General features: G+C 43.1%; 1 protein-coding gene across 5 annotated transcripts in view; it reads left to right on the top strand.

The window, feature by feature from the left end:
- LOC144503876 (receptor tyrosine-protein kinase erbB-4-like) overlaps positions 1-13,010 on the top strand; it is a 1,146,325-nt gene that overhangs the window by 1,011,637 nt on the left and 121,678 nt on the right. For all 5 annotated transcript variants that reach the window (XM_078228891.1, XM_078228890.1, XM_078228889.1 and 2 more), the window contains exon 21: positions 2,183-2,338. In XM_078228891.1, coding sequence (XP_078085017.1) covers positions 2,183-2,338 — 156 coding nt within the window. The remainder of the gene's footprint in view (positions 1-2,182; positions 2,339-13,010) is intronic.

Raw genomic sequence — 13,010 nt, 5'->3', positions numbered from 1 at the left:
GCCCTGGAAATATCCATTTCCATTACTATTTGGACAAATGAAAGCGGACAGCAATGATTATCGGTTTGATCCAGGCAGTCCCATTCATACCGGCCACTCCACCATTGTGTTTGTAGTGTGTACTACCAAGGCTAAAAGAGTTAAATTGAGAGGAAAGGTTGCAAAGACAAAGCTTGTATTTATTTTAAGGGTGATCTAACTGAGATATTTAAGATAATCAAAGGATTCGATTCGATAAGATAAAGAGAAATTATGGGTGGGGTTTTCCGGCTCTTCCCGCCGGCAAGATCTTCCAGTCCCGCAGTGGGCAAGCTGCGTCTGGCGGGGGGGGGAGGGGGACTGTAAAATCTGGCCTATGTCCTCTGGTGGGAGAATCTAGAACAAGGGGGCATAACCTTAAAAATGAAACTAGAACATTAAGCGGTCGGGAAGCAACTCTTGACACAAAGGGTAGGGAAATCTGGAGCTGTTTCCCTCATGAAGCTTCTGAGGTTGGGGGTCAGTTGAAAATTTAAGATCTGGAGTTGCTAGATTTTTATTAAGGGCGACGGAACCAAGGCAGGTAGATCGAGTAAAGATCAAGAAGAGCCACGGCTAGTGTTGTTCCCATGTTCTTATAAACATGCACTGCAGCAACTCACCAAGGCTTCAGCAACAGCACCTCCCAAACCAAAGACTTTACCACCTAGAAAGACAAGAGCAGCAGGTGGAAACATGATCATCCCAAAGCTGCCCTTCAAGTAAAACACCATTCTGAAAATATATGGCTGTTCCTTCATTGTCAAAATCTTGGGACCCGCTACCTCAGGTCAGTGTGAAAGTACCTTCACTTCACAGTAGTTCAAGAAGGAGGGCCATCACCAATGGTCTCTCTGAGCTACTTGGTTGAGGTACAGCAACCTCAAAGTTCTGATGTAGGTCGTGACCCCTTGTTGCTGGGTAAGAAAATTTAAAGGTGTTAAACAAATTGCGCACGCCCTTCAAAACAAAAAATATGTTGTGTACTAGCAGCTGTTCAAGGGCAGCTAGGGATGCTTGCTGTATATGATCAATAAATGCTACCTTGTTTGCGACACATTTTTCAAGAATTCCAGTCTCCCAGAAGAGGTAACAAGATTCTGGGACCAACTTAGGACAAACTCCAGGGAATTCCTTAATGACACTTTTAGGCAGATTCCAAGATGCCATAATCATAGAAACCCCACAGTGCAGAAAGAGGCCATTCGGCCCATCGAGTCTGCACCGACCACAATCCCACCCAGGCCCTACCCCCACATATCTACCCGCTAATCCCTCTAACCTACACATCCCAGGACTCTAAGGGGCAATTTTTAACCTGGCCAATCAACCTAACCCGCACATCTTTGGACTGTGGGAGGAAACCGGAGCACCCGGAGGAAACCCACGCAGACACGGGGAGAATGTGCAAACTCCACACAGACAGTGACCCGAGCCGGGAATCGAACCCGGGGCCCTGGAGCTGTGAAGCAGCAGTGCTAACCACTGTGCTACCGTGCCGCCCTAATAACACGTGAGTGTCACCAATTCCAGCTACCCATCCTCCCCCACCTTCAGTACTTTCACATAATTTATTTCCACTTGGTGATAAGTGAGAACTAATGCTTGAGGTGCAGTGTGGGTGTTTTCAGTCCTTGACCTGCGACCAGCTTTCACATTTGGGCTGCTTCTTAACTTTCTCTGGCCCAGTGCGCTTGGAGTTTTATCAGTGGAAGTGCGAATGTTCATTGTTTTGTCCATCAAAGAGCTGAAGAACGCTGGGTGGGATAGGATGGAAAAATAATGATCACGTGCCTCAGATGAATCAAGTCAAGACTTAAAGGGGCAGTGCCTGTGCAACTTTCCATGTTAGAAGGGAGCCTATTGTTTTGTTCATAGATGATCAGGGCAAGCGGGGTCTATTTCAGATTGAACAGAAGTTCAAATCTCATGTTGCTGAACCTTTGCCAGCAGCAAGCTTCGGATCAATGAGTTTTTCAGAGGGGGATGTGTCTGAAGCTGTGCCTATCAAGAAATTCCCTAAATCACTGGAATGATTGAGAACAATGCTAACTAGAATTGAAACCTTGCTGCAATATATTTAGACACTGTTTATTTCTGTAAATGTTATGGTTGCCTTTCTTGTTAAAGTGAGGACATTAAAAGATCAATTTCTGAATGGCAGGGAATGATGTACCTGGAGGAGAGACGACTGGTTCATCGAGACTTGGCAGCAAGGAACGTGCTGGTAAAGTCACCGAATCACATTAAGATCACTGATTTTGGCTTGGCGAGACTGCTGGATGTGGATGAGAAAGAATACAATGCAGATGGAGGAAAGGTTGGTGAAATCATTAGCTTTTGTGGAATGGCAGAGACGTAGCATTGAGACAGGTCATTCGGATGTCAGTGTTTATGTTCCCTTCCCTCTTTATCTAATGTAATCTGCATGCTCCTTGTATTTCTTTCTCTCTCATTTGCTTATCTAGTTTTACCTTAAATGTCAATTACGTCACTTGTCCTTGTGGCAGTGCGCTCCATATTCTCATCATACTCTGGATAAAGACATTTCTCCTGAGTTCCTTTTTGGATTTTTAATGACTGTCTTAGGTTTATGACCCCCCTAGTTTTGGACTTCCGTCCCCAACCCCTCCGCAAACATTTTATCTGCAGCTGTCCAATCAAAGCCTTTTATAATTTTAAAACCTTCTTTCAGGACATCTCTCAGCCTTCTCTTTTTGAGTTTTTTCAAGGGCAAAGCTGCCCAGCCTGTTCACAGTGTCCGGTTAGTTATAACTTCTCTGTTTCGGTCTCCTTCTTGTAAATCTTCTTTGCACTTTCTCCAATGGCTTGATTTCCTTTTCATGATGTGCAGTGCTGCTAAATGAGAGTTTCAACTCCGTATCTGCGAGCAACTCATTTACATATTTATTATCTCATTCTGATCTTTGCCCATGCTACTTTCTGGTAATGTGTTGTGTGTGTCTCATTTGAGTAAGGATTGTTGGTTGTGGGAAATAATGGCCCTCCCAAATGCCATGTATTAACGCATAAATATATAGGAGGTTGACAGTGCTTGGTCAGCCTTTATCTCGAATTGGGCAAACTTTACTTCATTTGCAAAGATCACCTTCAATGAAATTATAGCAAGCAACTGAACTTTTTGTGTTTCTTTTGTTGCTGACTGAGGCTCTCATTATAGTGAAGGATTATTTAAATTCTCACATGACTCCTCAGTTATTTATCTCAAAGGTCCCCCCATTGTGAGGGAGGCCCTGGTGCCATTCTGAAGCTATAATATTTTTTACTGCACAATAGGGGGGAGACTTTCTCTGCTGAAGTGTATAGACTCTCCTCAGTTCTCAATTTTAAGTAAGAGTCTTCAGAACAACAGTTTTATAATTTCACGAGGCATGGCCATTAGAATAAATCTCCCCATGTCAGAAAGTGATTCTTCTGCGTCACATTTGTGTCTCCCCCTCAAGCTGTTTCCAGCTGCATCTCCGAGATTTCTGCATTCCTCCAATTGTAGTCCCTTTTGCAATCCCCACTTTCCTTGACCCACCATTGACCTTCCGCCATCTAGACCCTAAGCTCTGAAATTTCTTCCGAAACGACCCCACCTCTTTACTGCTCTCCCCTTCTGCTTAAAACCTATTTCCTCCACCAAGCATTTGGTCACCTTTTCCAATATCTCCGCACCAAATTTTGAAGTCAGGCACTGTGGGAGCCTATGCTACATTAAAGGTGCAATATCAATGCAAGTTGTCCTTGTTACCCCTGATTATACCTCTTATTCCTCATGTCAGAAACACGCACTCTTGCACTGTATTAAAGGCAGCTGTCAGCCTTCAAGTCAACTCTAATGTAATGTCCCAGGATAATTCAATCCCTTGTTTTTTTCCCCTTCCTCTCTATGGTCTTTGTCAATGCCTCTTGACAAGGGCATATGCCAAATCTGTAAATCACCTCTCCTTGCATCCTTCCATAAAGAAAGTTAGTACTACCCCATTCATGAATCTTTCAAGACATGTGTTTTATTTTAGCTCATACAGTTGATTTCCTACAATGATCTCCTTACTTACATCCATTTGAACACTGACCATTGAAGGTAGTGGTGTAGGAGGGCACGTCAGCCAGTAATAATACACTCAATTATTAGCGCAGGTTAAACACTACATCACAAGAGTCAGTTGTGACTCAATGGACAGCACTCCTGTCTCTGAGTCAGAAGGTTCAGGTCTCACTCCAGACAAGAGCGCAAAATCTAGGCCACCTCTTGAATGCAGCACTCTTTAATGCTGCATATCGCAGTTGGGATATTAAATGAAGGCCCCATCTGTCCTTTCAGGTAGACTTAAATGACACCACTGAACTGTTTGGAAGAAGAGTAGAATGGTTTTCCCTCATGTTCTGGCCAATGTTTACCCAACAACCAATATCACACGAAAACAGATTATCTGGCCTTTCTCACATTGCTGTTTGTGGGACCTTGCTGTGTGCAAATTGGCTACTGTGTTTTCTACATTACAACCGTGGCTACATTGGCTCATTGGGGTTATATTGACTCATTGGGGTTATATGGGGCAAAATATAAGTATATCAGAAATTGTATTTAAAAAGAAATAATTTATGACATATTTTCCATGACTTGTGGCTAACTATTGCTCAGTGTAAGGGATGTATGAGAGTTTCTGGCATCCAGCATTGCTGAGGGAAGGGGGTTTGTGGGCTGTTTCATTTTAATTGGCCATTTTGCTTACTGAATGCTCCGTTCCATCAGGGAGGCTGTCAGATTTCAAAATGGGCAACTCTTAAGATTCACCTGTGTCCATGGCTAATATACACCAGTGGCATAATCCACTGGTTCTACTTTGTCCACCCCACTGGTTACATCATCAAAAACTCAAATCAATTTGTGAAACGTTGAATTCTCTTTTGTAAAACCATGTTGATTCTGTCTGAGCATGCTATGACTTCCTGAGAGCATTTTTAAGACTTCTCTAATGATAGATCCCAGCATTTTCTCAATGGCTGATATTGGCCCCACCCCCAGCCACCCCCCCTGGAAACCACTGTGAGGTCGACATCAGTGGGACCAGAAGATCCCGCCAGTGGGAAGGGGCTGGAGAATTCCACTCTTTGCCACTGTAGCTCCTTTTATTATAACAGCCCTGGGATGAAAGAGTCAAAGGATTTGATGGCTTTTATTCCCTTAAGTTTCTTGTTAGGTTGATTGGCTATGCTAAAATTGCCCTTAGGGATGCGTAGATTAGAGGGATTAGCGGGTAAATATGTAGGGATATGGGAGTAGGGCCTGGGTGGGATTGTGGTCGGTGCAGACTCGATGGGCCAGATGGCCTCTTTCTGCACTGTAGGGTTTCTATGATTCTATGAAGTTTTTTAAAATAGTTTTTCTCTGCTGACACCAATTCATATTATCCCTTTGGTTACCCTGTTTCTGATGTGCACTTTGTGTCTTCTACTGTAAAGATAGATGAAAAATATTTATTCACTGTCTCTGTCATGTCCTCATTGCCCATAATAATGTCTTCTGTCTCTGCCTCTAAGGGACCATGTTTACTTTAGCTACTTCCTCACCTTTTTATTTTTGTAAATTCTCTTCTCTCTTCAGGGACCATGCACTAAGGCTTGGCAACTACGGACTTTCATTTGATTTATGTTGGTCCATGATTATGCTTGGCAAAGTACTGCAGTAGTTTGATGTTGCCTTTTTACAAAATCATTTGCACAATGTGGGCATCGCTGGCTAGGCCAGCATTTATTGCCCATCCCTAATTGCCCTTGAGAAGCTGGTTTCTGGGACACATTACTATCTTTTGCAACATTATAAGCCTCGCCTTTTAATCTAATATTATCCTTAACCTCCAAGTAAGCCATGGATGGATCTTTCTTCCTGATTTTTTGTTTTTTTGTTTAATGGAATGTATTGTTGTTGAAACATCGTTAGATGTTTCCCACTATTTATATGCTGCCATAATTTTTGGCCTATTTACCCAGTCAACCTTAGTCAGATCTCACTTTATACCTATGTAATTGGCTTAGTTTAAGTCTATGATTCTTGTTTGAGACTTGAGACTGTTGCTGTTAAACTTAATATGGAATTCAGTTGTATTGGGTCATTTCTTTTCCCAGCAGGTCTTCTAATCTGAAATTGCTTATTAAGCCTGCCTCATTGCACAATGCCAGATCTAAAATAATTTTAACCGTAGCTGGTCCCACGACATATTCTTCCAAGAAACTGTCGCTAAAGCATTCTACAAACTTAACTTCCAGACTACCTTTGCTAATTTGATTTGTCCAGCCCATATGAAGATTAAAGTCCTCCATGATTATTACATTGAAATTGTTACAAACACCAAGTATTTGCTCCTTATAACGCAATCCATCGGTGTAATGACTGTTAGGGAGCCTATAGACTATTCCCAGGATGCTTTAGCGACAGATTCTTGGAAGAATATGTTGTGGGACCAGCCAGGGTTAAAATTATTTTAGATCTGATATTGTTCAATGAGGCAGGCTTAATAAGTAATTTCAGATTAGATACGGAGCCTATAAAGTACTCCCAGTAATGGTTAATGATCTTGGTTATTCTTGATCTCCACCCATCCTAATTCCACTTCCTTAGTTTCTGAGCCAACTTCCTTTCTCACTCCATTTTTGTATGTCATCCTTTATTATCCAGGCTACCATTCCAACTTTTTCCATTCTGTAAGTCTTTCCGCATGCTGAATACCCTGGAATATTTATTTCCGAACCTTGGTTACCTTCTAAGCATATTGTTGTAATGGCGGTTAAGTCCAGAGCATTTATCTCTATTCGTGCCATTTGTTCACCTTCTTATGATGAATTTCAGATAATGAGCTTTATTTTTTACTACTATTTTTGTATGGATCTTATTCACTGATGCACATGATTCAAAACTCCTTCTTCCTATACCACCCTTTGGGCCACATTTTTAATTCTCTAATCTGTTTGACCCTATGCCAATTGATATGTGGCTCAGATAGCAATCCCGAGATTATTATTTTGAAGTTCTGCATTTTAATTTGGACCCTGCCTCCTCAAACCCTCTCAGCAGGACTTCATACCGAGTTCCTAAGGCGGCACGGTCACTCAGTGGTTAGCACAGCTGCCTCACAGGGCCAGCGTCTCGTGTTCAATTCCAACCTCGGGTCACTGGAGTTTGCACTTTCTCCATGCGTCTATGTGGGTTTCCTCCGGGTGCTCCGGTTTCCTTCCGCAGTCCGAAGATGTGCAGGTTAGGTTGATTGGCCATGCTAAATTGAGCCTAGTGTCAGGGATATTAGCAGGGTAAACGTGCAGGGCATAGGGTCTGGGTGGGATTGAGCTTGATACAGACTCGATGGGCTGAATAGCCTCCTTCTGTACTGTAGGGATTTTTTGATTCTATGATTCTATTGTGTCATTGGTTTCTTGCATGACCAATGAAACGGGATCCCTGCATCTCTGGCTATGAGGAGATGTCTTTAACTCTGGCATTGGGAAGACATTACATCCTTTGGAACTCCCAGTATCAGCTGTAGAGAATAGTATTTATTCCTTTGACTATACTGTTCCCTATCACACATTGCTTTTCACTCCCCTCACTTTATTGTGTTCCTGCACTATGGGTGCTCTGATCATTCACCTGTAGTTTTTGTCTACATCCATACCAGTAGTAAGTACCTGCTACCTGTTAGTCAAAGTCAAATGCCAAGGCTTCTCATCACTATACATATCTGACTCGCAGTTAGACCCTCCTATCCTTGACCATTGGCCAACTCTAAAGTTCTACATAACCTAAGATGGTGTGACTGCTGCCTGGACTAAAGTGTCCAGGTATCTTTCCTCTTCCCTGATTCCCCTCAATGTCCGCAGCTCGGACTCCAGCTCAACACTTAATGCAGATCTGATTGCCTCAGACCACAGTGCTTTCCACAAACTCCTACATGTAGCAGTTGCAGCACAGCAACTTTTCTGCCAGGTCCGTCAAACTTTAGTTATTTATTTATTAGTTAACGAGTTAATAATTTAGGAAAGTAAAATAATTGCAAGTATGTTTGTGGCTGTCTCCAGATACCCTTCAGCAAAAAAAAAGACTTGCATTTATATATATCATCTCTCCTGATCGCAGGACCTCCCAGAGTGCCTCACTGTTATGATGTAAGAAATGCAGCCACCAATCTGCTCACAGTAAGCTCCCGCTAATGGGAAGACATTCCGGCAATATCCTCCCTCCCACTGGTGTTATCCAATAGTTAGCCACTAACTACATGTGGCTAATTGGGAACCAGATGTAGTTAATTATATGTCTCATTAGAAAACAAAAAAATAGCAACAGGCAATCATTTGGCATGTGATATTAATACTCATTTACACGGCAGATATATTTGAGCTTTAACTTTTTGTGTATTGGTAAAATTGTAAGAGACAAACTAGAGTGTGGAAGTTTTCCATCATTGTGTATACTTTATTTTCTTAGTTATCGAATGGTCATAATTGTTTGTTAAATAAGCACACACATATAAAGTACCTGCATTGTATTAGTAGAATCATAGGATCCCTACAGTACAGAAGGAGGCCATTTGGCCCATTGAGTCTGCGCCGACCGCAATCCCACCCAGCCCCTATCCCCGTAGCCCACGCATTTACCCTGCTAGCTCCCCTGATACTAAGGGGCAATTTACCATGGCCAATCAACCTAACCCGTGCATCTTTGGACTGTGGGAGGAAACCGGAGTACCCCGAGGAAACCCACGCAGATACGAGGAGAATGTGCGAACTCCACACAGACAGTGTCCCAAAGCGGGAATCGAACCCAGGTCTGTGGCGCTGTGAGACAGCAGTGCTAACCACTGTGCCACCCTAGTAAGAGATTTTCTACTAAGATTAGTGCCTGGAGCTAATTCGGTGGCACTATAGCCACATTTGCAGCTAGTCAGTGATTACTATTGGACAACGCTGTACTAGTCTAGTGTACTGAGGCCAATTACAATGTGATGTCACTGCCCTCGCTGAGGTCAACTATCTCACCAGAGCCCAGGTCTTGGAGCAGCAATGGTCTGGTATACATGCCTAATGTGCCATACTGGGGAGACTCTTCCATTCCCCGTTTACAATAGGCATTTGGCATAGCATTCACCAGTAATCTACCAGACATTAGTTCCCAATAAAGACAAACGAATGAAGTCACAATTGTTCCTCCTCGTGTCTGGACATGGCCAGACATCAGGAACAGGGAGTGGGCTGGTAGTTTAACCATCTGTACTGACAGCTGGTGTCTCCACATAAACAGAATAATAAAAGCAGATGAAACTGAAGCGATATATATAATCGTAAAAAATAAGTCATATCTTCCAATGATTTTGAGGCTCTAATGCCATTTCAGGCTCATGTGATGCTCAAAATTTACTCTTCTAGATAATCTCAACTGTTCAATGACATTGCCGTTTTATAATCACTCCCTGGCGCCCATTATTCTCTGCATTAAGGGGAAATCATATTCAAATTCACTGGATTTCTAGAGGAAGCATATTTGTTGGAATATATATGTATATATGTGTATATTTAAGTGATAATTTTCAGCAGCCAAGTGAATCAAAGCCTTTATAGGAATTTATGTGATCATTCTCACTGGGCAATCCAGCCGCTGATTACAGACAGGAACATGCAGAGCGGGTGATTACACAGTTACCAGGAGCTTTCTAATATCTCGCCACGCTGCTGAATAGAATGGTTTTGGTGTCATTCTGAAAGGAATTACCGCTCTCAATTCTAAAGACCATCACAATGTTCCGCCTTTCACCAACTCAATGTCCTCACAAGCAGCTGGGACTTCAGCTGATTTGGAAACCTCAGAAGTATTGCGCCAGCTTTTTCTCAGATGCATTTTCAGCGGAAGCTAGGTGAAAGGTAGAGAAGGACCGAATGGAAGGGTGAGACGAAATAGGATGGAAAGTGGCTCTTGTGGAGCATAAACGCCAACGTGGACCAGTTGGATTAAATGGCCCTTAACAGTGCTGTAAAATGCTATTAAAGTCAGCTTGAAAATGTGGGCTGTTTTAGCTGTTAAACTCCGAACTCAGCTGTTCATAACCTGTCTCACAATAAGCCCCACTTATCAAAATATCATATAGTGCTTAATATCTGATGTTTTATCACATTCAAATCCTGTTTTATCACATTTAAATCCTGTTTTTGAGGTAGAAGTTCAGCAGTGATCTTACTGAATGGTGGAACAGGCTCGAGGATGCATTGCCTCGGTCTGCTTGGATTTCTTATATTCTTATAAATTCCATGCCAGCCACGTCCCACAGACAGCAATTATCCTGTTTGGTATGCCCTTAATTAAAAAGGGGTGGAAGATAAAAACAGGAGGAGGCCATTCAACACCTCCAGCCTGTTCAGCCAGTCAATTAGATCAAGGCTGACGTATATCTCAACTCTATTTACTCACCTTGCTACCATTTGCCTTCATATCCTAAACTAACAAAAAGCTGTCAATCTCAGTTTTGAATGGCTGGCTCGGATGCCTTGAAAACTCACTGCTTTCCATTTTGTTTTCAAAATTGCCAAGCACCTGAACATTACGTAAGTCTTCAGCCTGATTTCTCATCTAAAGGAAGGCACAGCACTCCCTCAGTAATGCATCGGATTGTCAGGCTGGATGGCTTGGTCTGCTGTGTGGCTTCAACCCATTACTCTCTGGCCCAGAGGCAAAGAGGTATTGACTGAGAGCAAGTCCTTTATTCCACTCAGCCTCTCCACAGTTGAACATGATTAGGCCTGATTATTCCAGCGTCTTCTTGCCTGAACTGCTCCCATCCTCCACCATGCCCATCGGCCATGCCTGAATGATCTTCATTAGATTCCTGTCTCTCAATGATTTTATTTGCTCTTTGGGTGTTGCCCTGGTTGCTCTGAGAATTTAGGGTGAGACTAGTGTCATATCTAGGCCAGACAAGGTAGGAACAGCAAACAGGCTGCTTCTTCCTGAAAGGAACCAGCATGGACATCGATCTGTGGCAGCCAATTTGCCCACAAACAGCAATTAAATAATGACCAGAGCATCATTTTTCTAATGATGTAAATAAGTAAATATTGGTCATGGTTTCAGGGTGGACTCCCCTGCTTCAAAATAGTGACACCAGACAGCATCACCAACAGTACAGCACTCCCTTGGTATCAGTCTCTGGAGTCTTGAACCAACAACCTTCCACCTAAGAGAGGAGAATGTTGCCGACTGAGCCACAACAGATACTGTGGTCATACAGTTTGTTTCCTCTCATGGTTCCTGAATTGATCCCAAAGTCTTCATTAGATGCCTGCTTTGTAAGCACTCCAGGATATCAGGATGTTTCATTGAAACTACTGCCAACTCAGTTAGAACATAGAACATAGAAAAACTATAGCACAAACAGGCCCTTCGGCCCACAAGTTGCGCCAACCGTGTCCCTACCTACCTCGGCTTATAAATAGACTTACCTATAACCCTCAATCCTATTAAGTCCCATGTACTCATCCAGAAGTCTCTTAAAAGACCCTATCGAGTTTGCCCCCACCACCACTGATGGCAGCCGATTCCACTCACCCACCACCCTCTGAGTGAAAAACTTACCCCTGACATCTCCGCTGTACCTACCCCCCAGCACCTTAAACCTGTGTCCTCTTGTAGCAACCATTTCAGCCCTGGGAAAAAGCCTCTGAGAATCCACCCGATCTATACCTCTCAACATCTTGTAAACCTCTATCAGGTCACCTCTCATCCTTCGTCTCTCGAAGGAGAAAAGACCGAGCTCCCTCAACCTATCCTCATAAGGCATGCCACCCAATCCAGGCAACATCCTTGTAAATCTCCTCTGCACCCTTTCTCATTGAGTTGAGCAACGATGGCACATTTGCCAACTGTACTTGATGCTGGCCACCCTGCAAATGGCATTTCTCAAGGTACACCAGCCCTAAGTTCAACAGTTAAAAGATTCACCCCGAGCACTGCAGGAATGGAGCGATCTCAAAGCTTCTCAGATTCATGGCACAGCTCGAATTTATGGCAGCAGCAAGCTAGTCCATGGAAGTCTAGGAATTGGACTATGGGAATACGTCAACATGAGGAAACAGGGGTAGACTTGCAATCTGGGACATATTTCTTGACATTCCTCCAACTGGCCAATGGAACTAAGCAATTTGAACAAGACATTTTGAGGTATTCAGTAAATCCTGGAAGAATGGAAATGCATCTTCTGTTTATCTCTGGTTCCTTGTGTTAAGTAAATCATCAAAATAAAGCTGTCCCTTTCCTGCATTTAGGCTGCCAAGAAAATATTCGCTGAGGAGAGTCCTTTCCCTCCCTCTCTCCCCAACATGTCTAACAGTTCAGCGTCTTTGTCGAGCAATTCACTCTGCCATACAAGGATGTACTGACTGCAGTGTGGAAAGTACAGTCTCCTTGGTGAAGGCAAAGAAAATCAATCTGGACTCCTGCTCCATGCCCTGTTTGCCGTGACCCTCACCCACTGCTGGAAGTGCTGTTGTAAGGCTGATTGTCCAGTGAGGAAAGGATTGAAATTCAGTGGCTGAATAACTTGCTGCTGCTCACCATCATGTTTAGTCATGAAAGATGGCCATCTGGATGAATGTAGCAGAAGGCAACTGTGGCTGCACCTAATAAAGAGGTTGTTTGACCAGTCATATTTGTGCTGGCTCTCTGCAAGAGTAACCCACTTCAATTCAAATTCCTGCCTTTGCCCCAAAGCCAATCAAATTGCCTTTTCTTCATATCATAATCCAATTCTCTTTTGAAAACCTCAACTGAAAGGCTCCACCAGACTTTCAGATGGTGCATCCGAAATACAGCTGTGTAAAAAATATATTCCTCTTGTCATCGTTAGTTTGTTTGGCCATTGCTTTCAATTGGTGTCCTCTGGTTCTCGACCCTTCTGCCAATGGGAACAATTTCCCTCTATCTACTCTGTCTCGACCCCTCGTGATTT

This window comes from Mustelus asterias, chromosome 14 (assembly GCF_964213995.1).
Source record: "Mustelus asterias chromosome 14, sMusAst1.hap1.1, whole genome shotgun sequence".
In the NCBI taxonomy this organism is placed as follows: Eukaryota; Metazoa; Chordata; class Chondrichthyes; order Carcharhiniformes; family Triakidae; genus Mustelus; species Mustelus asterias.
This window is presented reverse-complemented; position numbering and strand designations above follow the sequence as displayed.